The sequence below is a fragment of the Aquarana catesbeiana genome, linkage group LG10, assembly GCF_042186555.1.
Source record: "Aquarana catesbeiana isolate 2022-GZ linkage group LG10, ASM4218655v1, whole genome shotgun sequence".
NCBI classification, from domain to species: Eukaryota; Metazoa; Chordata; class Amphibia; order Anura; family Ranidae; genus Aquarana; species Aquarana catesbeiana.
The window spans coordinates 232,808,645-232,834,999 of record NC_133333.1 but is presented as its reverse complement, the minus strand read 5'-3'; the positions used below and the strand labels follow the sequence as shown (position 1 = coordinate 232,834,999).

Sequence of the window (26,355 nt, the reverse complement as noted above, 5' to 3'; positions counted from 1 at the left end):
GCAGCATACTGCCAGGTTTGCTCCAGTGATGAGAAGGGAGGGGATGATGAGGTCACTGACTCAACATGGGTGCCTGATAGGAGAGAGGAGGAGGAGGAGGAGGCGGCACATCACCAACGTGGCAGGATGCCCTCCTGGGGCCAGCCTAAGGGCAGCACATTGACTGCATCACACCCCAAAGCTCCACATGTGCAGGGCGCTGCAGTCTCTGCGCGTTATTCAAAAAGTTCTTTGGTGTGGGCCTTTTTTGAGACGAGTGCATCAGATCGCACTGCTGCTATTTGCAACATATGTCTCAAGCGTATCTCGCGTGGCCAAAACATCTCCCGCTTGGGTACCACATGCTAGACCAGACATATGTTGACCTGCCGTGCAGTTCGTTGGCAAGCGTATCTAAAAGACCCACACCAAAGAACAAAGAGGATCTCTCCTTGCTCCTCATCAGCGGAGATCTCCAACCCCACTATACCTTCAGTCCTCTCTGAGACTTGCACTGAGAGGAATTAAGGTGTAGAATTAGGTGTGTCACAGCCAAGTACTTGTGGGCAATCTGCTTTTGGTACACCGACGTCAGATTGTACCAGGCAAATTTCCCTGCCCCAGCTGCTGCACCGCCGAAAGAAGTTTGCTCCCAGCCATCCACATGCCCAGCGGTTGAATGCTAGCTTGGCAAAATTGCTAGCACTTCAACTGCTGCCTTTTCAGTTGGTAGACTCTGCCCCCTTCCGTGAGTTTGTGGAATGTGCGGTTCCTCAGTGGCAGGTACCCAAATGCCACTTTTTCTCACGGAAGGCGATTCTGGCTCTTTACCGCCATGTGGAAGGCAATGTTCATGCCTCGCTGGACAGGGCGGTCAGCGGTAAGGTGCATATTACCGCTGACTCATGGTCCAGCAGGCATGGACAGGGACGTTACCTAAGTTTCACGGCGCATTGGGTGACTCTGCTGGCAGCTGGGAAGGATGCAGGACAAGGTGCAGTAGTGTTGGAGGTTGTTCCGCCACCACGCCTCCAAAATGCTAATGATTGTGACACACCTCTCTCCTCCACCCCCTCCTCTTCTTCTTCCTCCATGGCCTCTTCCTGTGCTTTGTCCTCGACACCAGCGGTGCTCCGTAGCCATTCAAGGGGCTACACAAGTACGCAGGCCAAAAGATGCCATGCGGTGCTTGAGCTGGTGTGCTTGGGGGACAGGAGCCACACTGGGGCAGAGGTTCTGTCAGCTCTGCAGGGGCAGGTTCAGAGGTGGTTGACGCCACGCCAACTTAAGGCAGGAATGGTGGTTTGCGACAATGGCACCAACCTCCTCTCTGCCCTCCGACAGGGACAAATAACCCATGTGCCCTGTTTGGCTCACGTCCTTAACTTGGTGGTGCAGCGGTTCTTGGGCAGGTACAGTAGGTGACCGCGATATTGTGTCAATCTCGCCGCATTTCTCGGCGAGATTTGACACCTGTGAGCCCCGAGATGGCTCATTCATCGGGAGAGGAAAACTTTGTTTTCCTTCCGCGATGAGTGACAGGCAGTGCTGACAGCTGTCTGGTATGAATCCTGAGGCGGGAACACCGCGCCAATTTTTAAATGAAAAAACCGGCGTGGGTTCCCCCCCAGGATCATACCAGGCCCTTGGGTCTGGCATGGATTGTAAGGGGAACCCCCTACGCCGAAAAAAAATCGGCGTGGGGGTCCCCCCCAAATCTATACCAGACCCTTATCCAAGCATGCAGCCCGGCCTGCCAGGAAAGGGGGTGGGGACGAGCGAGTGGCCCCCCCCTCCTAAGCCGTACCAGGCACGCATGCCCTCAACATGGGGGGGTGGGTGCCTTGGGGGAGGGGGGCGCCCTGCGGGCCCCCCCACCCTAAAGCACCTTGCCCCCATGTTGATGAGGACAAAGGCCTCTTCCCGACAACCCTGGCCATTGGTTGTTGGGGTCTGCGGGCGGTGGGCTTATCAGAATCCGGGAGCCCTCTTTAATAAGGGGGCCCCCAGATCCCGGCCCCCCACCCTGTGTGAATGAGTATGGGGTACATGGTACCCCTACCCATTCACCTAGGGAAAAGTGTCAATATAAAAAAAAACACAGTACACAGGTTTCAAGAGTAATTTATTAGTCAGCTCCGGGATCTTCTTCCGACTTCAGGGGGTCTCCTTCAGAATTCTCCCGGTGTTCTGCCTCTTCTCCCGGGCCCCGCCGCTATCTTCTTCCAGCTCTATTGCCAGCGAGGGGCCCGGTCTGCTGCCGCTGTCTCGCCGCCGCTGTCTTGTCGCCTCTGTCTCGCCGCCGTTGTCGTCTCGCCGCTTCTTCTCTTCTTCTCTTCTTCCCTGATGTTGATACGACGCTCTCTCCGGCTCGAATGCTGTGTGCGAGCTGCGGAGCCATTTATATAGGCGGTGACCCCGCTCCCTTACGACTTCATGGTCCCAGCATGCGTAGGGACTCTGGGGTCACACCCCCTTATGACGCCAGAGTCCCTGCGCATGCTGGGACCATGACGTCGTAAGGGGGCGGGGTCACCACCTATATAAATGGCTCCGCAGCTCGCACACAGCATTCGAGCCGGAGAGAGCGTTGTGTCAACATCGGGGAAGAAGAGAAGAAGAGAAGAAGCGGCGAGACGACAGCGGCGGCGAGACAGCGGTGACATGACAGCGGCGGCGAGACAGCGGCAGTAGACCGGGCAATAGAGCTGGGAGAAGAGGCCGAACACCGGGAGAAGTCGGAAGGAGACCCCCCGAAGTCGGAAGAAGATCCCGGAGCTGACTAATAAATTACTCTTAAAACCTGTGTACTGTGTTTTTTTTTTTATATTGACACTTTTCCCTAGGTGAATGGGTAGGGGTACCATGTACCCCATACTCATTCACACAGGGTGAGGGGCCGGGATCTGGGGGCCCCCTTATTAAAGGGGGCTCCCGGATTCTGATAAGCCCCCCGCCCGCAGACCCCGACAACCAACGGCCAGGGTTGTCGGGAAGAGGCCCTTGTCCTCATCAACATGGGGGCAAGGTGCTTTGGGGTGGGGGGGGCCCCGCAGGGTGCCCCCCTCCCCCAAGGCACCCACCCCCCCATGTTGAGGGCATGCGCGCCTGGTACGGCTCAGGAGGGGGGGCGCTCGCTCGTCCCCACCGAATGTCAGCTGTCAGCACTGCCTGTCACTCATCGTGGAAGGAAAACAAAGTTTTCCTCTCCCGATGAGTGAGCCAGCGTGACATGCACAGTACCCTGTCGCCGAGAACCAGCGCGATGGTATCGCGCTGGAAACACAATCTCGCGGTCAGGAACTGTACCCGGGCTTACAGGATGTCCTGAGGCAGGCCAGGAAAGTCTGTGTGCATTTCCGCCGGTCATATAATGCCAGTGCTCAGCTGACGGACCTCCAAAAGGAGTTTAACCTGCCCAAGAACCGCCTAATCTGTGACATGCCCACCAGGTGGAACTCAACGTTGGCCATGCTGCAGCGGCTGCACACGCAGCAGAGGGCCATCAATGAGTACCTGTGCGACTATGGCACCAGGACAGGGTCAGGGGAGCTTGGTTTTTTTTCCCCACGCCAGTGGGCCATGATCAGGGATGCATGCACTGTCCTGTCACCATTTGAGGAGGCCACGAGGATGGTGAGCAGTGACAGTGCATGCATCAGTGACACTGTCCCCCTTGTCCACCTGTAGGAGCACACGCTGCATGGAATAATGGACAGGGTACTTGAGGCAGAACAGAGGCAGGAAGAGGAGGACTTCCTTAGCTCTCAAGGCCCCCTTTATCCAGACAGTGTTCCTGCGTGCCCGCCGATCACACAGGAAGAGGAGGAGGAGGATTGTATCAGTATGGAGGTGGAGCCTGGCACTTAGCATCAGCAGCAGTCTTTAAGGGATCAGTCCCAAGAAACACATGGACTTGTACGTGGCTTGGAGGAGGTGGCTGCAGACCATGTCGTCCTTAGTGACCCAGAGGACTCCGGACTGAATGCCTCAGCAAACCTATGCTGCATGGCCTCCCTGATCCTGCAAAGCCTGCATAAGGATCTTCGTATTCGTGGTATCAAGGAGAAGGACCAATACTGGCTGGCAACCCTCCTTGATCCACGTTACAAGGGTAAGGTTGCGGACCTTATCTTGCCATCACAGAGGGAGCAGAGGATGAAACATCTTCGTGAGGCCTTGCAGAAAGGTCTGTGCAACGCGTTCCCAGAGTCTGGGAGGTTACAAACTCCTGTTTCTGGACAATGTGTTGCTGAGGCTTCGGTCAGTCAAAGAAGGAGCGGTGGAGAAGGTGGCCATCTGACCGATGCATTCAGACAATTTTTTGGTCCGCAGCCCCAAGGTATGATCGGTTCCAGCAACCATCGCCAGCGTCTGTTTTACATGGTGCAGGAATACCTAGGGGCAAGATCTGACTTGGACACCTTTCCCACCGAAAATCCTCTGGGTTACTGGGTCTTGAGGATGGATCACTGGCCAGAGCTTGCACAGTATGCAATTGAGCTACTGGCCTGTCCTGCATCCAGCGTTCTTTCGGAACGCACATTCAGTGCTGCTGGACACTTTGTAAGCGATCACAGGGTGCGTCTGTCCACCGACTCGGTCGATCGGCTGACCTTCATAAAAATGAATCAGTCTTGGATCACCACCAGCTACCAAGCACCTGATGCTGATGTAACCGAAAATTTTTTTTTGAAATCTCAGATCCCTTCAAAGACTGCCTATGCTGATGCTGAGTGACTATCCCTGAGTAATTATCCTCTTCCTCTTCAATCATCATGCTGATAGCTTGTAAGAAAATTTTTGGTTCTGGGCGCCACCACCAGTGCCTAAGGCCCAATTTTTCAGCCGCGTGTAATTACAATTTTTGATGCAACACTTTGCAGCAGGGCTCATTTCTGCATTCCAACTAGAGTATCTGTGAGGGGTTGCAGTGTTGTGGCACCAGAACCAGTGCCTAAGGCGCAATTTTTCAGCCCCTGTTTAACAGGGACATGTAATTACAATTTTTGATGCAATACTTTGCAGCAGGGCTCATTCCTGCGTTCCAACTAGAGTGTCTGTGAGGGGTTGAAGTGTTGTGGCAACAGCACCAGTGCCTAAGGCCTAATTTTTCAGCCCCTGTTCAACAGGGGCATGTAATTACAATTCTTGATCTAATATTTCACAGCAGGGCCTATTTCTGCACCCACCAAGAGCGAGTGAGGACTTACAGTGTTGTGGCACCAGCACCACCACCAAAGGCCCAATTTTTCTACCCCTGTTCAACAGGGGCATGTAATTACAATTCTTGATCTAATATTTCACAGCAGGGCCCTGTGAGGGCTTACAGTGTTGTGGCCACAACAACACCTAAGGCCAAAATTTCTGCTGAGTATATAGGGCAGGCCCATACTTTCAAACATCTAACTTACAAACGACTCCTACTTGCAAACGGAAGAAGACAACAGGAAGTGAGATGAAATCTACCCCTAGGAAGGGAAATTCTCTCCTGTAAGAGTTAATATGGGAAAAACATTTCTCCTTTCCCCTGATGCTTTCCAATCCTTGTTCCACAAAAAACCCCAAATTTTCAAAAAACATTTGTCATTGGGACAAAAAGTGAAGTGAAATCTTCTGAAGAGGAGGACAGACAGCAAAACAAATGTCACAGGGGTGATAACCCTTCCCTATGTTTTCCAAAAAGCTTAAAAAAGATTTTTTGGCTGGAGCTAAACACGTTAAAAATGTACCCGTTCAAAATTACAAACAGATTCTACTTAACAACAAATCTACAGTCCCTGTCTTGTTTGCACCGCCTGTATACTGCTGTTCAGAGGGCCTGGGGCCCCACGCCTTTCCTTTTTTTAAATTTGTCTCACTGATTTTCATCCATATTGCCAGGACCCGACATTACATTAAACCCGCAAGCAGTTTTAAATGAGATTTTTTCCTTTAAAAATGACATTTTGTGCAGGGACTGTTCTAAACACGGGAAACACGCGCCACTTTACAGGCATACTATAGACACACCCCAGGTACGATATTTAAAGTAATATTTCACTTTTTTTTTTACTTTAAGCATCATTAAAATCACTGCTCCCGAAAAAACGGCCATTTTTAAAAGTTTTTTTTTGCATTGATACATGTCCCCTGGGGCAGGATCCAGATCCCTAAAACCCTCTTTAGGACAATACCATGCAAATTAGCCTTTAAAATTAGCACTTTTGATTTCGAACGTTCGAGTCCTATAGACGTCAATGGGGTTCTAAAGTTCGTGCGAATTTTCGGTCCGTTCGCAGGTTCTGGTGCGAACCGAACCGGGGGGTGTTCGGCTCATCCCTACTTTTCAGTACGTCCAAACACATCTTGCAGGATATCTAAGTAGTCTTGGGCTACACAGTTCTGTTTGCTGAGCTTTAAATTTCGAATGGCCTCAAAAGCAGGCCCCGTGAGACTCTCAGTAATCCGTTGTTTCTTCTGTGTTTCAGGGATGTCCCACTCATCCAGCACCAACGTGGTCTGTACCAACCATTCCTCAAAGGTATCTTCTCCTTTGGGTACAGGCCGTTGTCCCGAGAAAATGCCCAGTTTTCGGTACCCAGTCCCTGAGTAGGTTGGGTTCCCTTTTTGACATTGGGACACCAAATTTCCCAGGGCTGTGATGAGTTCTGGCTCAATTGCAGCTGGTGCTGACTGTGATGGAACCTTGATTCCTGTGAAACTCATTTGGGAGAAGGGGGCAGGACTCTCCCCATCTTCCCTTGGGTGGGTCAGATAAAATTTGGTCTTGTCAGCGAGTTCAACACTTGCACCCCTGAAATTTTCCGGAATTCCCTTCCTCCATTCCAATAATGCATAGGTGCAAAATGTCTCATGGTCGGGCCTTACTGCGACCACCTTGGCTCTTTGTCCTGGGGATAGTATTTTTACCACTTGGTTAATGTGTTCCTTCTCTCAGATATCTCCCCAGAGTTCCATGGCCAAGCTCGCTTCTGAGCGGACGCTTTCCGCCTCACACCACTGTGCCACAGTGGGGGGATCCATTCTAGGGTTCTTAAAAGGGTGTTTGGCTTTAGAGTGACAGTTATCCCGGACGAGCCCCCACATGTAGCAATAAGTCTCGGTGGAGCTGCTGATTTAAGCGGGCCTGCCCTCTATGCTCTTCACCCTTCTTAAATTGTTCAATCCACTTGACACAACTGTAGTGCAGTGTTGTAACAATATGAATATCAACTTTAACCCACAATTTACACTTATAGTTATAGTTACCTCTATCTGGGTGCTGGTAACTCCACCTACAGGAGAAATGACAACACTGCACACAAATTTCAATAATAACCAAAAATAACTTCTTTCTTTGGGTAAATAATATATTTATATAAAGAGTTAGTACAGCAACTATACTATCACACCAACGTAGTGTAATAGTATAAGAAATGATTATGACAATCAATAACAGACACAGATATATGTGTATATATATATATATATATATATATATATATATATATATATATATATATGTATATATATTTGTATAAATCTATACCCAGGAGCTCCCCCTGCTCTAGACCTTAAAGTCACTATCCTTTGTAACTAAATGCAGGGCCCTGCAATGAAAAGGTAGTCCTGACGTCTTCAGTCTTCGCTAGTTTTTATAATTGTAATCCGCAAAGGGGTTCCTCCTGGGTGTTGCGCAGTGTAATGTAACACACTAAAACAATTGTAATCCAGCAGATTGACTAAGTGTTCTCATATGAAGAAAACAAACATCTAGCATTCGCTTTTGAATACTGAAGTCTATTCAGATGTGAAGTTCTGCAACTTAACTTGTTCCGTGGGACTATCAGTCCCAGCAACACTCTGTGCAGTTCTAAATGTGTGTGTAGCATTTAAATAAACTTGTTAACCCTCTCACCACACAGGATCCGAGCAGGTGGATGCCTCCGTTTCAGCAGTTCTCAGTCAGTATGGAGCCACCACCTCGCCGTCACACTGTTCCTTTCACTAACGACCAGGAGTCCTCGGTAAATACTATAGCTGCCTGTGGTACTGTACTAATAGGATCAGAAGAACACCACTAATTTTCTTCAGGTAGCTTTAGGTGCACACTGTGCAGAGAACGCACTACACTAACTTGTAAATACTGCAGCTGCCTGCGGTACTGTACTAATAGGATCAGAAGTACACCACTAATTTTCTTCAGGTAGCTTTAGCTGCACACTGTGCAGAGGATGCACTACACTAACTTGTAAATACTGCAGCTGCCTGCGGTACTGTACTAATAGGATCAGAAGAACACCACCAATTTTCTTCAGGTAGCTTTAGGTGCACATTGTGCAGAGGACGCACTAAACTAACTTGTAAATACTGCAGCTGCCTGCCTGTGTTATTAATAGGATTAGAAGAACACAACTCATTTTCTTCAGGTAGCTTCAGATGCATACTGTGCAGAGGACACAGTACACTAAATGTAAATACTGTAGCTGCCTGCCTGTGGTATTAATAGGAGCAGAACACCAGCAATTGTTTCCAGGTAGCTTTAGGTGCACACTGTGCAGAGGACACACTACACTAACTGTAAATACTGTAGCTGCCTGCATGTGGTACTAATAGGATCAGAAGAACACCATTGATTTTCTTCAGGTAGCTTTAGGTGCACACTGTGCAGAGAACGCACTACACTAACTTGTAAATACTGCAGCTGCCTGCAGTACTGTACTAATAAGATCAGAAGAACACCACTAATTTTCTTCAGGTAGCTTTAGGTGCACACTGTGCAGAGGACGCACTACACTAACTTGTAAATACTGCAGCTGCCTGCGGTACTGTACTAATAGGATCAGAAGAACACCACTAATTTTCTTCAGGTAGCTTTAGGTGCACACTGTGCAGAGGACGCTCTATACTAACTGTAAATACTGTAGCTAATAGGACTAATAGGATCAGAAGAACACCACCAATTTTCTTCAGGTAGCTGTAAATACTATAAAAACACCTGCCGGCCTGTCAGTAGTAGGTAGAGAATAACAGGAACTAATCTAGCTAAACTGAATACAGTGTATATATATATATATATATATACACAACACCTAATATGTATATATATACACAATACACTGTATGTGCAGCTAACTGACTCGCCTGCCTACTCTATCTAACTTAATTCAAATGACACTGTCTCTCTGTCTATCTATCTCTCTCTCAATGCCAGAACACACTACACAGGGCCGCCATGTAGGCGGCCTTATATAGTGTGGGGCATGTACTAAACCCCCTGAGCCATAAGCTTTGGCCAATTACGGCTCTCTGTACAGACGGCGCTGTGATTGGCCAAGCATGCGGGTCATAGTGCATGCTTGGCCAATCATCAGCCAGCAATGCACTGTGATGCCGCAGTGAATTATGGGCCGTGACGCGCCACTCAAATTTGGTGCGAACGGCCCATATCGTTCATAATTCGGCAAACGACCAAACACAGGATGTTCGAGTCGAACATGGGTTCAACTCGAACATGAAGCTCATCCCTACTGATTATACTGCAGCTAGCAGAATCAACTGCCTGCCTGTGGTATTAATAGGATCAGAACACCAGCAATTGTCTTCAGGTAGATTTAGGTGCACACTGTGCAGAGGACACAGTACACTAACTGTAAATACTGCAGCTGCCTGCCTGTGGTATTAATAGGATCAGAACACCAGCAATTGTCTTCAGGTAGCTTTAGGTGCACACTGTGCAGAGGACACAGTACACTAACTGTAAATACTGCAGCTGCCTGCCTGTGGTACTAATAGGATCAGAAGAACACCAGCAATTTTCTTCAGGTAGCTTTAGGTGCACACTGTGCAGAGGACACAGTACACTAACTGTAAATACTGCAGTTGCCTGCCTGTGGTATTAATAGGGTCAGAACACCAGCAATTGTCTTCAGGTAGCTTTAGTTGCACACTGTGCAGAGGACACAGTACACTAACTGTAAATACTGCAGCTGCCTGCCTGTGGTATTAATAGGATCAGAACACCAGCAATTGTCTTCAGGTAGCTTTAGGTGCACACTGTGCAGAGGACACAGTACACTAACTTTAAATATTGCAGCTGCCTGCCCGTGGTACTAATAGGATCAGAAGAACACCAGCAATTGTCTTCGGGTAGCTTTAGGTGCACACTGTGCAGAGGACACAGTACACTAACTTTAAATACTGCAGCTGCCTGCCTGTGGTATTAATAGGATCAGAACACCAGCAATTGTCTTCAAGTAGCTTTAGGTGCACACTGTGCAGAGGACACAGTACACTAACTGTAAATACTGCAGCTGCCTGCCTGTGGTATTAATAGGATCAGAAGAACACCAGCAGTTGTCTTCAGGTAGCTTTAGGTGCACACTGTGCAAAGGACACAGTACACTAACTGTAAATACTGTAAATACTGTATTTTGTCAGTATATTAGGAAGAGAATAACAGGAACGGCTCTAGCTAAACTGAATAGAGTGTATATGTATATATATATATATATATATATATATATATATATATATATATATATATATATATATATATATATATATATATATATATATATATATACATGTGTATATATATATATATATATATATATATATATATATATATATATATATATATACATATATATACACCTAGGATGCATATATATATATACACACAATACACTGTAAGTGCAGCTAACTGACTCCCCTGCCTACTCTATCTAACTTAAATGAAATGACACTGTCTCTCTGTCTATCGCTCTCTGCCGCCACAACACCCTACACAAGGCCGCCACGCAGGCCTTGTACTAAACCCCCTGAGCCATAATTGGCCAAAGCCACCCTGGCTTTGGCCAATTATGGCTCTCTGTACAGACGGTGCTGTGATTGGCCAAGCATGCGGGTCATAGTGCATGCTTGGCCAATTATCAGCCAGCAACGCACTGCAATGCCGCAGTGAATTATGGGCCATGACGCGTCAATCGAATTTGGCACGAACGGCCCATAACGTTCTGTTCAAGAGAAAATAAATCTCTTTGCATTCAAGAAGTGTCTGGTGCCCATAAATTTACCTTACATTACACTCTATACAGAAGGATGTCAGCTGTCCCTGGCTCTGGTGGTTCTCATTAGAATAAAGGAGGCCTGGGACCTTGCTACACCAGATATGTTGGAGCAGCTAGTGGGTATTAGAGTGGTGTATTAGGCTGCCCATAGATGAGCGGGCTGAATGAAATAAAATGATCAGATCCCCCTATCCACACATTCAAGGTGGATGAATGAATCCTCCCTGCTGTGTCATTATCTTCCTGCAGCACTGATCGAGCGTGGAGAATTCAACAGGGTGGTTGTACAGAAGTCACTTCTGTACAACTACAGTGCCCATACAATGTCCCTGCTGAACCGGTCAAATTTCGATCCATGTATGGCCAGCTTTAGTAGATACTGAAATATAAAATATTGAAAGACACATACAAATCAGAAAACTGTACCTGTGGTCATTTTCCTTTATTAACACTTACAATATGTATGGCATCATAGTGATAGTATATAACAATCTAAAAACAAAGTAAAAATTACCTATGAAGTTTAAAGGAGAAGTCCAGCCAAAGCTTGTTTGGCTGAGCTTCTCCTATGGATCACCGGAGTGCAATTTGTTTTGCACTCCTGTGACCCATTTTCAGAAGAGAGGGGACTGAAGTCCCCTCTCTGCTGACATCATGGATATCAGTCCAGGCATCCGCCAGGTGCCTGGATTGACACCCGTCTCAGCCTCTCAGCGAGCCGCCCCTCCACAGCTCAGTGCTCCAATGAGCGCGGAGGGAGATGAGCAGAGAGCTGTGACTGACAGTCTACAGCTCTCTGCTCACAGAGCTGTGAAAACTGAGCGATCGGTGGTGTTCAATCGCTCTGTTTTCAGTGCAGAGGCGCCGGGGGACAGATGCAGCATCGGACTAATGCTGCATACACTGAAGTAAGTATAAATCTAAAAAAAAAACCCTTACTTCTCTTTTAATTATTAATATTGAAAGTAGAAGAGCAAACTACAGATCTTCCAAAGTCCACCGTGGTAAGGGCAATAGGATTGACCCTGTCATGTGTTAAGGAGGTAGCATAAGACTACCATATTGCTGCCTTAAAAATCTCCAATGGAGTGAAATCTTCTGCATGTTGCTATAGACCAGGGATCTCCAAACTACGGCCCTTCAACTTTTGCGGAACTACACATCCCATAAGGCATTGAAAAACTCTGACATTTACAGACTAGGCATAATGTGAATTGTAGTTACTGAACAACTAAGGGTTCATAGTTGTGCAAGTAAATGAATTTACTTGCACACAAACACAATATAATACCCAACTTTTGGTAAAATATAAAAGATGATGTTACGCCGAGTAAATAGATACCTAACATGTCACACTTTAAAATTGCGTACGCCCGTGGTATGGTGCCTAACTACGGCACTTAAAATTCTCCGTAGGCGACGCTTTAAACACTTTTACAGGTTACCCGTTTAGAGTTACACAGAGATACCTTTTACCTGCTAACCACTTGGGCCAGGTGAGTCGTGCAGTGGCTGGACTATACCTTCCTATTTCTGCAGTATGCTTTTGGTCTGGGCGGACCTCTCCTCAGCCTGCACCCTCACTAGTCAGCAGCATCCAACTCATGGGACCTTGACAACATGAGCGGGTACCCTTAAGCATTTATCATGGGTCACAGTGAGTACGTCCGGGTTCCCTGGTCTCGGCTTTGTTCCATTGTGTACTTGAATTGAAGCTATGCACTTTAGAGCCTGATTTCTATACAGGATCTTGCTTGCTTGGTCTGTTTATATTTATTCTTATCTTCATTGCTTATGATTTATGCCTCACCTGAAGACACTACTCTGGTGAATGAGCTGTCAGCCGGGGCACATCCCAGCATGTACACAGGTCTAAACAATCTCAACAATGAGGCTACGTTCTTGTCTCTGACTGGATCAAATGGACTGTTGTGAACAGTTGGACAAATTACCTTTTTTTGAGACTTTTTGATGGTTTATCTGCAAGTATAATGGCTCCTTGGATGTCTTAATCTGACACTTTGCTGAATGTGTGAGCCATGGCTGATATTATTAAGTTACACAGCTGGAGCATTTTTTCTTAACCTTTTAGATGCAATTTCCTGCACAATTGACCTTTGTTTAGGGGTCTAAACTTATCAGCTTATTTTATCTTTCATTTGTATATTCACTTTTTAGTGATCACGTATAAAGTGAAACCTGGAGGAGAAAATGGACAGAGGGGCTGCATGATTAAGGGAGGAACAAGGTCAATGAACAGTCAGCTAGGTCAGTGTGTTTGGTGGGGGTGTAGCCCTTACCTGATTGGAGGCAGAGGTCGAAGTGGCAGGGTTCAGATTAGAGGGTCTTTGTGTTGAGGTAGTTCTCTCACATTCCAAGGAGTCAGGAGAAGTGAGAAGTGGCAGCTTCGGTCCCCCCCCCGCTGGAAGAGAAACACAGAATGAGTGAAGTGGAGGCCTTGCTGGGCCAGGTCGGGGCTGCAGCAGAGGATCGGGTCCGCAGTGGCTGCAGCAGCAGCTATTAGACATGCTGGGGGGGGGGGTCAGGAGCAGCTCCCTCACCTGCTACTTCCACATCTGCTTGGAAACAGGCTAGGAGGGTTCCCCGTCCTGAGCACCCGAGTCCTTCACCTGTGCCCCAGGTCCAGCCTCCACGTAGGAGCCCCTGTCTCAGGGACCCTCCAGGGCCTGCTGCTGGGCTTCCTGCTCTAAGTCCCAGAGGTGGCCCCGGGAGGAATCCTCGTCGCCAGCGGGACCCGAGGGATCCTGCTCTTACTCCCTCTCCTCCCCCTCTCTTCAGATGCCTGAGTTTGTGGCTGCGCCCCCTGCTGAGGTTCCAAGCGGGGGAGTGGCTCAGCATGGCAGACAATCGGAAACACGCAGTGGGGGTGTCATTTCCCCTCAGCTGCTCCCAGCGGGAGATCATCTGCCCTGGATGCTAGAGGAGATTGCATGGAGGGGGGGTCCACTTTACTCCCCTGCCGGCCGCCGCTGCGAGGATCTGTAGCCGTCAGCTCTCTCTGTGGCTTCAGTGCAGAGAGGAGCTCGGCCAGAAATTAGAACAGCTATGGGCAGCAGGAGGGTTCGGGCACCCTCTGCTTGCCCTCCAGTGCCGCTGCAGCCTGGTAATGCCAGTGGAAGGAGGCCGGAGACTCAAGCTGGGGGATCCGCCACTTTAAAGAGACAGCATGTCCCTGCTGCAGCTGAGGGTTCTGAGGTACCCCGCAGCTCATCATCCTTGCAAGATATGGCTGGGGCAGACGATGATGCTTCCTGGAACCCTGAGCCAGAGTCACCAAAACGCAGGGTGCAAGGGACGCCGATGCAGTGGGAATCTTCTGCAGCATCTGGTTAGGTCACCCTGCCTTTCGGAGCCAGCTGGGATCCGGGCGAACGGCCGAGGCAATCGCGTCCTCCGTTTCCAATGTTATGTCTGCATTGCAGATGCAGACGGCTGGGGGTTGGAACCCCTCAAGGCAAAGGAGCCACGGAGGATAGGGGCGGCAATTTGACTATTGCTCATGATGCGTGATTTTTCCGGATGCATCATTGTATGGTCAGATATCGTGGCTAAAAAGGTTTGGTGTTTTGCTCACTCCATTGGTTGTCTGAACAAGGCGAGAATTAAGTTAAACAAAGAGGTAGACGGGTTTGTGGCTAAGCTCCGGGGCATGGTGGTTTGCCACCGGGATCTGGAGGATCAGTCTGTCTGCTATTGGAGGGATGATGGTGTTCACCTGAATGCAGTAGGGACAGATATTTGGTCTTTGGGCCTAAAGGAGGGGGTGATGAGGGCGCTGCAGGTGTGGAGGGATTCGCTTGAATGAGGTGTCACTCAAGCTCATGTGGCGGGTCAAGGGGTCTTTGGGGGGTCAGTAATTACATGGTTACCAAATTGTGGGGCCCATTTAAGGTATGGCACTTCCACCTGGTTAGTGGTGGTTCTCCGAGAAGTGAGGTCTCCTGGATGAGGGGAATATGGAATTATGTGTGATGTCAGAAAGCCTTTGGGCCGGTTGGGGCGCAGCTGAGGACATGGATGATTCCAGTTAAAATTGGTCCTTAAGGACACCCAAAGACCTCTTGTTGTTGGGCATTACATTGTTGAATTTCCACTTATTGGTATGTTTTGATATTATGTTATTTTATTCTTTGGTTAATAAAATTGGCTGCTGTGGCTGTATAAAACACATGTCACTCAGTCTGTGTCTTTATTCTAAGTTTGTAAGGACCTAGGTTGATGAATCCTTTAGTCGAGTGAGACCTGGAGGAGAAAATGGACAGATGAGCTGCATGACTAAGGGAGGAACAAGGTCAGGGAACGGTCAGCTAGGTCAGTGTGTTTGGTGGGGGTGTAGCCCTTACCTGATTGGAGACATAGGTCGAAGGGGCAGGGTTCATATTAGAGGGTCTTTGTGGTAAGGTAGTTCTCTCACATTCCTAAGGAGTCAGGAGAAGTCACAGCTTTCCACCCACCCGCCCTGGTGATAGGGGTTTACCGAAGTGGATAGCTAAGTGGTTGCATTTATGTGTCTAAAGTTTTTATCGAGTTTATAAAAAAAAAAACCAAATAATAATAATATAAAAAAAAGAATATATACCGTATTTATTGGCGTATAACACGCGCCGGCGTATAACACACACCCCAAGTTTAGGAGGGAATTTTAAGGAAAAAAACTTTTAGGAGGGAAGTTTAAGGGAAAAAAACTTACATTTAAATGCCCATCAATGCAGCCTTGTCAGTGTCATTGAAGCCTTCTCAGTGCAGCCTTGCCCCAGGGCAGCCTTGCAGCCATGTCAGTGCAGCCTTGTTAGTGCAGCCTTCCCCAGTGTCCATTGCAGCCTTGTCCCAGTGCAGCCTTGCAATCCCCGCCGATGTCCGCTGATTTTTTTGTGATCACGCCGACATACACATCCAAGTGTACAGATTTAAATATGGCGCCGCGGAGGGACTCGGCGGAGCAGAGATACACATAGCCGAATGTACTCGGCTCTTTTCGGCGCCGCTCACAGTCCCGCCCAGTGGCGGGACTGTGAGCGGAGCCGAAAAGAGCCGAGTACACTCAGCTTCGCGTATCTCGCCGAATCCGCCGGCGCCATATTTAAATCTGTACATTCGGATGTGTATGTCGGCGCGATCGCAAAAAATCAGCGGAGATCGACGGGGATCGGCGTATAACACGCACCCACGATTTTCCCCTGATTTTAAGGGGAAAAAAGTGCGTGTTATACACCGATAAATACGATATATATATATAATTTACTAAATGTTGTATGTTGCTTATTTTGTCACAGCAGTTGGTGGGTCTAGGGGTCTTTGGGGGGTCAGTAAATACATGGTTACAAAATTGTGGGGCCCGTCTAAGGTATGGCGCTTCCACTTGGTGGTTCTCCCAGGAGTGAGGTCTCCTGGGGGAGGGGGAATATGCAATTATGTGTGATGTCGGAACGTCTTCGAGCCAGTTGGGGCGAGGCTGAGGACATGGACGATTCCAGTTAAAATTATGCCTTAAGCACACCCAAAGATCTCCTGTTGTTGGGCATTACATTGCTGAATTTCCACTTATTTGTATGTTTTAATATTATGTTATTTTATTCTTTGGTTAATAAAATTGGCTGCTGTGGCCGTATAAAACCCATGTCACTCAGTCTGTGTCTTTATTCTAAATTTGTAAGGACCTAGGTTGACAAATCCTCCAGTCATTTTTTACCCAATTTTTTTTTATGGTAGAGATTTCAGTACTTCGGCATGCCCCTACAGGGATTATCATATTATATTTTATATACCAAACACTTAGCTTATTGCTTCCACTTAGGCTTTTCTCAGTGGACACTCTGATTGGTATGCATGGTTTATTATGCTTTTTTCAGTGCCGTCACAAAGTAATCTAGAGCGATGTTGAGATGTATGAGCATTATGTGTCAGCAAAAATCCCCCCCCCCCACAAAATTGAGCACTAATCTGCATGCTTACGCCCAAGTACAAATCTGCCCCCCTGCTGCAATCCTCTCTCCGAGCACAAATCTTTGCCCCCATCCCCTAAACCCCCCCAACACAAATACCCCTCCCCCAAAAAAGTCATGTCTCCTACTACAGATCCTCTACCCCTCAAAATTCCCTCCAAGTACACATACCCTCTCCCTTGACCTCCTCGCAGCGCCCCCCCCTCCTCACATGAACCCACAGTGCCCAGTGCAGCTACCCGTCCTGCCCACCCCTTGTCCCGGGCCTGCTTTTTTACACATGAACTTCCCCACCAGTGTAGCACATTGAGAGGGTGGTCTTGTATTTACACTAGTAATATTTGCATATTTGAGCCATTTTGAAGTTTTTTTTGGATTATAGTCTATTCCATTATCAAGGAGAGTATTACCATCCTTTCATACGCATTTAATCAGATCAGGATTAAAAACATTTCTACCATGAGGGGTCGTTCACACCAGACATGCATGAAAACTGATGGGAACTGAAGTGAAAACCGAGCAGATTTCACTTGCAGAGACATCAGCTTCACATCAGTTTTCATGCATGTTGACATCAGTTTTCATGTGTGTCAGTTATGTGCCCTGTTCACGCCAATGTTGATGCCATGTCAGTTTTTTTCCCCATGGAGAAAACTGCATACACGTTGCAGATTCCTGCGCAGAAAAAATCTGCATGTTGAGGTGTGAACAGGGCACGAGGCCTTAGCCCCTGGATCACACCATGGTGCAGAGACTCCAGTTTTTCTGCATGCGTTCTGCAAGGGCACAAAAAAAAATGGTTCCCTATGTGCCCTGTTCACACCACAACACTGGTATCACGTGTGGATTTTTTTCTATGCAGAAATCTTAAATGTGTACGCAGTTTTCCACATGGAAAAAACCTGACATGACATCAACATCGGTGTGAACAGGGCACAGAACTGACACGCATAAAAATTGATGGAAACTGACGTGAAACTGATGTTTCTGCAAGTAAAATCTGCATTCCCTTCAGTTCAACATTTTTCACGCACGTATGGTGTGAACGAGCTCTTAATCTTGCCTCAAGGTTACTTTCTTCTGTGGGCTATGTCACAGTCTTGTGATATTTAACCACACATATTTACCTCTGAGTTCAGGACTTCATTTATTCCTGTGAACTTATTTTTACATTTACACATTCATCATCTTTGCTGGATTCCATGATATCTTGTGAACCTACACAGACTATTCATATTATTCCCCTTTTCTCAGTTGGAGATCATTTATTCACTCAAGTGAATCCTGTAAATAGACTCATCCCAGTTTATTGTGTCCCTATAGGTTACTTTATCAGCTTGCTTAGATTGTGGTATCTTACATAATATTTCTGTTAAACATTTGTGTATTGTCCCTTTTTCTTTTTATGAATCTTGGACCTTTTCTTATCATTTTTGATTGAGTTTTATGATTGGGATTTAGTACGCAGGTTTATTATCATGACACAATCTCAACGCCACCTAAGTTTTTCTCCTGTCTTTTAAGACATGTATTTTTTTTAGCTTTTTCGTACTACATATTTTAAAGTGAACATCAATAACTAAACAACATTAAAAAATGTAATCCTTAAACTTCTACACTTGTTCAATCATATTTTTTAAGCCTCCACATATAGACAAATCGGATAATCTTAGATTTCATACCCTCCTCTGCCCCACTCAGGTGCAATAAATAAATAAAAAAACACTCCAACCTCCCGGGATGGCCTCCTGCTGAATGCCTGCTCTGCGCTTTGACATTTCTTATAGGTAAGAGGCGGAGCCACCTGGCATCACCCGATGTCACCACCCTCTTATGACTTCATGGACTGGTGCATGCTGGGCCTGTGATGTCACAAGGGCCCCCTGAATGACGTAGACAGGTGGCCCCACCCCTTACCTATATAAAAAATGTCAAAGTGCAGAGCAGGCATTTGGTGGGAGGCCGTCCCAGGAGGCATAGCGATTTCAATTTATATTTATTTGCGGTCGGCGGTTCGGCGGGTTGCGTGATTGACGATGGATTTACATCGAGGGACACCATTTTTTTATTATTTAATAAGGTGTCAAAAACTTGTTTTTAGTACATTTTGACACTTTTTTGGTGAATGGGTAGTGTTACTATGTACTTGATACCCATTCACATGGGGGGAGGATCTGGGGGCCCCTTGTTAAAGTGGGCTTCCAGATTCTTATAAGCCCCCCGTCTGCAGACCCCCATAACCAATGGCCACAGTTGTTGGGATGAGGCCCTTGTCCCCATCAACATGGGGGCAAGGTGCTTTGGGGTGGCCCCAAGGCACCCACCCTCCATTTGAGGGCATGTGGCCTGGTATGGTTTCCTGACCTGCCGGGCTGCATGCCCAGATAAGGGTCTAGTATGGATTTTGGGGGAACCGTATGCCATTTTTTTCTTACAGTGGGGACGGAGAGTATTCAGATCCCCTTAAATTTTTCACTCTTTGTTATATTGCAGCCATTTGATAAAATCATTTAAGTTCATTTTTTTCCTCATTAATGTACACACAGCACCCCATATTGACAGTAAAACACAGAATTGTTGTCATTTTTGCAGATTTATTAAAAAAGAAAAACTGAAATATCACATGGTCCTAAGTATTCAGACCCTTTGCTGTGACACTCATATATTTAACTCAGGTGCTGTCCATTTCTTCTGATCATCCTTGAGATGGTTCTACACCTTCATTTGAGCCCAGCTGTGTTTGATTATACTGATTGGACTTGATTAGGAAAGTCACACACCTGTCTATATAAGACCTTACAGCTCACAGTGCATGTCAGAGCAAATGAGAATCATGAGGTCAAAGGAACTGCCTGAAGAGCTCAGAGACAGAATTGTGGCAAGGCACAGATCTGGCCAAGGTTACAAAAAAATTTCTGCTGCACTTAAGGTTCGTAAGAGCACAGTGGCCTCCATAATCCTTAAATGGAAGACGTTTGGGACGACCAGAACCCTTCCTAGAGCTGGCCGTCCGGCCAAACTGAGCTATCAGGGGAGAAGAGCCTTGGTGAGAGAGGTAAAGAAGAACCCAAAGATCACTGTGGCTGAGCTACAGAGATGCAGTCGGCAGATGGGAGAAAGTTGTAGAAAGTCAACCATCACTGCAGCCTCTCCTCAGTGCAAGACACATGAAAGCCCGCATGGAGTTTGCAAAAAAAAACACCTGAAGGACTCCAAGGTGGTGAGAAATAAGATTCTTTGGTCTGATGAGACCAAGATAGAACTTATTGGTCTTAATTCTAAGCGGTATGTGTGGAGAAAACCAGACACTGCTCTCACCTGTCCAATACAGTCCCAACAGTGAAGCATGGTGGTGGCAGCATCATGCTGTGGGGGTGTTTTTCAGCTGCAGGGACAGGACGACTGGTTGCAATCGAGGGAAAGATGAATGCGGCCAAGTACAGGGATATCCTTGACGAAAACCTTCTCCAGAGTGCTCAGGACCTCAGACTGGGCCGAAGATTTACCTTCCAACAAGACAATGACCCTAAGCACACAGCTAAAATAACGAAAGAGTGGCACCACAACAACTCCGTGGCTGTTCCTGAATGGCCCAGCCAGAGCCCTGACTTAAACCCAATTGAGCATCTCTGGAGAGACCTAAAAATGTCTGTCCACCAACGTTTACCATCCAACCTGACAGAACTGGAGAGGATCCAGTGTGTGAAAATCTTGTTGTTTCTTTCCCAAAAAGACTCATGGCTGTATTAGATCAAAAGAGTGCTTCTACTAAATACTGAGCAAAGGGTCTGAATACTTCTGTGTTTTTCTGTCAATATGGGGTGCTGTGTGTACATTAATGAGGAAAAAAATGAACTTAAATGATTTTAGCAAATGGCTGAAATATAAAAAAGAGTGGAAGATTTAAGGGGGTCTGAATACTTTCCGTCCCCACTGTATTTGGCGTGGGGTTCCCCTCCAAACCCATACCAGACCACACCATTTTTTTCTTTATGTTTTAACTGCCACTATTTTTTTTTTGCGGCGGGGGAAACCCCCCTGACAGCTGATGAGTCATCGGTTGTTAAGTGCACTGCGTCCGGCTTCCCGGCCCTGCTCCTTAACAACCAGCTTACACTGCGCCATGATTGGGCAAAGCTTTGCCCAATAAGGGAGCAGAATGCAGCGCTCATTGACTTGGTCTCCTTCAGGATGGTATTTCCAGAATATTGAAGACTGTTGTTATTTCTGACCTTGGTGATTTGCCCCGGACTAGAATATCCTGAAAATGAGCTCTGCAGCCTTGAGTGCTGACATCTGACATATTGTGATCCAAGTTCCCATGTCCAGCCGCTTTTGCAGATTCAATACCTAGAGCCAGTTTGGCTTATCTGAAGTAATGATCCCCATTCGCACTGGCTCAGGAGGCCTGTTGGAAAGCATGGAAATAAAAGCATGGAACACATGTCCTGTGCTTCACTGATTGAACACCACATTACTCTGTTCTTGTTAGGGACAGTAGCTGCATCCTATTACTGTGAGGATAAAAAAAGGATTCTGGTGCTAGGTATTGTTTTTTTACTTATGGAATAGTCAGCCTTGTTGCCCTGTAAGGTTTGACCCATCAGTATGCTGCAATGCCATGCACAGGAAAGGACTATTAGGCAGAATGCAAAAATGAGAAATGCATTTAGTCGAAGGTAAAATGTATTGAAATACAATCATAGTGAATAATCAGTTATGAGAATGAACTTAAGAAGGAGGCCCCTGAAAAATTAAAAGTCATCAGCTACAAATACTGCAGCTGCTGACTTTTAATATATGGACACTTATGTGTCCAGGGAGCCTGCAATGTCGGCACCCCAGCCGATCTTCTGATTGTCTGTCGGGTGCGGTCGCCACCATTTCAGGTAAGGGAACCCGGCTTTTGGCTTCAGAGCCAGGCCCCTACTGCGCATGCGCGTAGCGCGCCATGCTTTCTAATTGGTCCAGCGCCGGAGGAAGTAGTAGGCGGCCGAACTTCCGAGAGATGGAGCTGCGGCCCTCTCTCCTGGAAGTGGGAAACAGTACCTGTCAAAAACAGCTTCCCGTTCCCCCCCCCAAAAGGTGCCAAATGTGGTAATGGAGGGGGGGGAGAAGACGGATAAGCAGAAGTTCCACTTTTGAGTGGAATTCCGTTTTAACAGGCGCTGACCAACCAAACAAATGATGTGTGATAAAGGGACAGCAAGAGCCATTTACTGTGTTTGGATGCATTGTACGCTATTTGGTAAGAAATATCAAATAACATTAAAATAAATGCACACATTATATTGCCTCTTTGTTTTTTAGGGTGCTATTATAACACTTTTTGGAGTTAATTTCCTAAAGACAAATAGACATTGCAAGGGAAGTTGTACTTTGCAAGGGAATTTTACCCTGCACTTAGCGAATAAGGTGAAGGTCTGCTGACTTCCATCATCTAATCACATGCAAGTAAAACATTTTTTTTTTCACTTTCTTTGTACTTGATTTTATATTGTTTGCAAAGTGAAATATCACCTCATTCACTAAGCTCTGGGAAAAATGCCCTTGCAAAGTTCAACTTCACTTTCAAAGTCAACAACCTTTTTGCCTTTAGTAAACCAACCCCATTGTCTTACCAGTTCAAGTAACAAGAAGCAAACACAAACATGTTATTTCAATGACAATAGCTTGTCAAGCCCTCCAGATGACCTAATTTAAACATAAAATATGACCTCCTATTGACTGCAATGTAATTCAACTTCAAAATCCTAGTGTAGCACCCTCCAGTGTGTGCTACTAGAAGGGAGATTAGGCAAACTATAGTCAAGCCCAGGGATAAACCTGAGTCACTGCATCTAGGTCAGGGTTATTAGAGGCCAGGGCTGGATGACTCATAGCAGCTCTCTGATGCCCCCACCCTGTTTCTAGAATGTTGGAGAACATTCTGGAAGATAGTGGGCGAAAGCTGGGAGGGTTTGCCTTGAATATTTAGGGGTCCTTAGCCAATACTCAGGTTGGGGGCCTAGCAGGAAACTAATGAGCCATACCAGCAGAGGAGTTGAGTGGCAGAAGGACAAGCAGTGTTGAAGAGAGTCTGTCGTGGCCCTTGAGGGACCCCTGCCAGGAGGGGTTTCACCTCGGGCTGGAGCTCGGGAGGCTGGCCTGGAAGGATATCATTACAGGAGTGGGAAGAGAAAGCAGCCAGGTGGGCTGGTGGCAGCCAGGTGAGCTAGCATTTCTGCAAGCAGTAGAACTGGGACAAGTGTCTACAAAGAGGCAGAAGGTTGTGTTAGATGCTGTTCACTCCACATTGCAAGTTTACCAAGGGACTGTTCCCAGCCTGTAATGGGCTATTGCTGAACTAACTAGGGACAGTTAGTTCCCACAGGAGTCAACCAGCAGGATCTGTACAATGGAACCAAGTTTGTGCAGGTGGAAGGAAGAAGAGGAATCTGTAAATAGGGAGGAAGTTGTCCCTGGTGTTAATTGTTGGACATTTTCAAGTTGGGTATCCCATAATCCCTTAACCAGGGCCATCTTAATGCAAAGGCACTCCTGGGCACTGCCCAGGGGCCCCGGGTGCAAAGGGCCCCACAATAATCTTACATTACATCATATTTGCCAACTGCTTGGGACATTCATGCTTTTTACTAAACTGTCCAGAGATGGCCGTGTCCCGGGAAGCGTCCCAGAACCTATATTGTGCCCTCCTGACCCCTCCTGCACTGTGCCCTTTGTGTTGATTAGTCTTTGATTTATGGAATGTTTTCTTTTTGTAAAATTTATTTTATTGAAAGTACTAATGAATCTATGTTTAATTCTATCAACTATTTATACTTTAATTCTTGAAAGTAGGTGCGTAAATTGGGGCAATCTGGTAGGGGCCCCAGAGCATTACTTTGCCCAGGGGCCCATGATGCTATTAAAGGGGTTGTAAAGGTATTTTTTTTTTAAATAACAAACATGTTATACTTACCTCAACTGTGCAGCTCGTTTTGCACAGAGTGGCCCCGAACCTGGATTTCTGGGGGTCCCTTGGCGGCTGTCTCAGCTCCACCCCGCAAGAACTAAACACCTTCATGCGAGCTCTCTTGCATGGTGTTTAGTTCTTGCTGGCACGCTCCTGTGATACAGCCGGCGGCTATAGCTGCTGACTGTATCACTCGGCCCCGCCCCCCGGCGCGCGTGTCATTGGATGTGATTGACAGCGCGAGCCAATGGGTGCGCTGCTTTCAATCCATCCACTCTAGCCAATCAATGGCCAGGCTGAGCGGTGAAGAGGAATTCGGGGGCGAGCGCAGCAGGTGAACGGGCTCAGGTAAGTAAAATGGGGGGCTGGGGGGGCCGGTATTGTCGGATGTTTTTTCACCTTAATGCATAGGATACATTAAGGTAAAAACGTGAACCTTTACAACCCCTTTAAGATGGCCCTGCCTTTACCCCATCTAAGTTATCATCCCCTAATAAAACAACAAAAACACAAGCCAAAGGTCTGATCACTGTGTCTGGATATAAGAAGGAAATGCTGTGTGACTGACTGTGTAGTAATGGGGAACCCTGCCATTAGCAACTCCTACGGTGGTAGTGCTACACTAGTATGACAATTTTATTTTAACTTGTCAAATTACAGTCTAACTGAATTTTAGCAGAATTGCTTATCACACAACATCACTGTATATTGAAATATTTCCTGTAATATCCATATTATGTTTTTTTTTTTTCTTTCAGAGATCAACTTCAGGAGACAGAAATGCGCCTAAGGTCATCCATCAAGCAGATTTTGAAATGTGATTTTGAACAGGAAAACATATCTTCCCCGGTGCTACTACCACTTGCTGATTGTGTTATCAGTGCGGGGATACTGGAAATGATCAGTAAAAATGAAGATGAATACATGAAGAATCTGGAGAAGACAATAAAGCTGCTAAAACCTGGAGGCCAACTGTTACTTTTTGCAGTATTAGATGAAACTTACTGGGTTGTTGGAGCAGAACGGTTCCATTGTTTTAAATGTAATGAGGAGTTTGTGAAAAATGCCTTTGGTAAGGTGGGTTTAGTCATTGATTACTGTGCAGTGAAGAGGAGACGCAATGTCAGCGATCTCACTGATTATAAAGCTGTTCTATTCATTGTAGGACGCAAAGGGGAGTAGATGATTGGAGCCAATAGCATTCATCTGGAGCCAAATCGAGGGAAATCGAATTATGTTGGCCTCCAGGTTTTATTGCAGTCAGAAATCACAGCAGCTGCGCTAAAGTCAGCAATGTTATTTTGCATCAATCTGTGTTAAATTGTGTTAACAAATATCGCTATCTTATTAAAGATCATTAAGAATATAAATGTGTGTTGACTTGTCTTGGAAGAATATTGTAAACCTTTTATGTACACAATACATTTTTTTATCTATTTATTGATCACCAACGCATTTCAGGACATTTACTGTGTGCCTTTCATCAGAATATGGATAAAGATTATATAAAAATACAATATCAGATACAGTGTATGGACAATATATTAGAACACATAACAAATTAACATTATCAGGTTCAATACCTAAACATTATTAAAAGTTTAGGAGGAGAAAAAATATGGAAGAGATTAAATTGATAAGTGTTGTACAGGACGGCAGGGATGGGTCCTGGCTGGCAGCTTTATTTCCCCACTGTTTGGGTTGTGGTCCCTTTAACCACTTGCTTACTGGGCACTTTTACCCCCTTCCTGCCCTGGCCACTTTCCAGCTTTCAGTGCTGTCACACTTTGAATGACAATTCGATTGACAATTCAGCGCTGTCATGCTACACTTTACCCATATGACTTTGTTGTCATTTTTTTCACACAAATAGAATCTTTTGGTTGTATTTAATCACCACTGGGTTTTTAATTTTTTTGTAAACAAACGAGAAAAGACCGAACATTTTTCAAAAATATTTTTTTTTTCATAGTTTGTTATAGAATTTGGCAAACATACTTTTTCTCCTTCACTGATGGCCATTATTAGGCTGCACTGATGAGCACTGATGAGGCGGCACTGATGGGCACTGATAGATGGCACTGATGTGCACTAATAGGTGGCACAGATGGGAACTAATAGGTAGCACTGGTGGATACTGATGAGACTGCCCTGATAGGTGGCACTGATGGTCACTGATAGGTGGCGCTGATGGGCTCTGATAGGTGGCACTGATAGGTGGCACTGATGGGCTCTGATAGGTGGCACTGATAGGTGGCACTGATGGGCACTGGTAGGCAACACTGATAGGTGGCACTGATGGGCACTGGCAGGCAGCATTGATAGGTGGCACTGATGAGGAAGCACTGATGGTCACTGATTGGCAGCACTGGTGGGCACTGTTGGGACTGCATTGATAATCAGT

General features: G+C 46.5%; 1 protein-coding gene across 1 annotated transcript in view; it reads left to right on the top strand.

Annotated features, from left to right (window-relative positions):
* The window catches only part of LOC141111274 (indolethylamine N-methyltransferase-like), a 60,001-nt gene extending 34,680 nt beyond the window's left edge, over positions 1 to 25,321 (top strand). The window contains exon 3 of the mRNA XM_073603418.1: positions 24,710 to 25,321. Coding sequence (XP_073459519.1) covers positions 24,710 to 25,133 — 424 coding nt within the window. The 3' untranslated portion in view covers positions 25,134 to 25,321. The remainder of the gene's footprint in view (positions 1 to 24,709) is intronic.
* Positions 25,322 to 26,355: the final 1,034 nt, after the last annotated feature.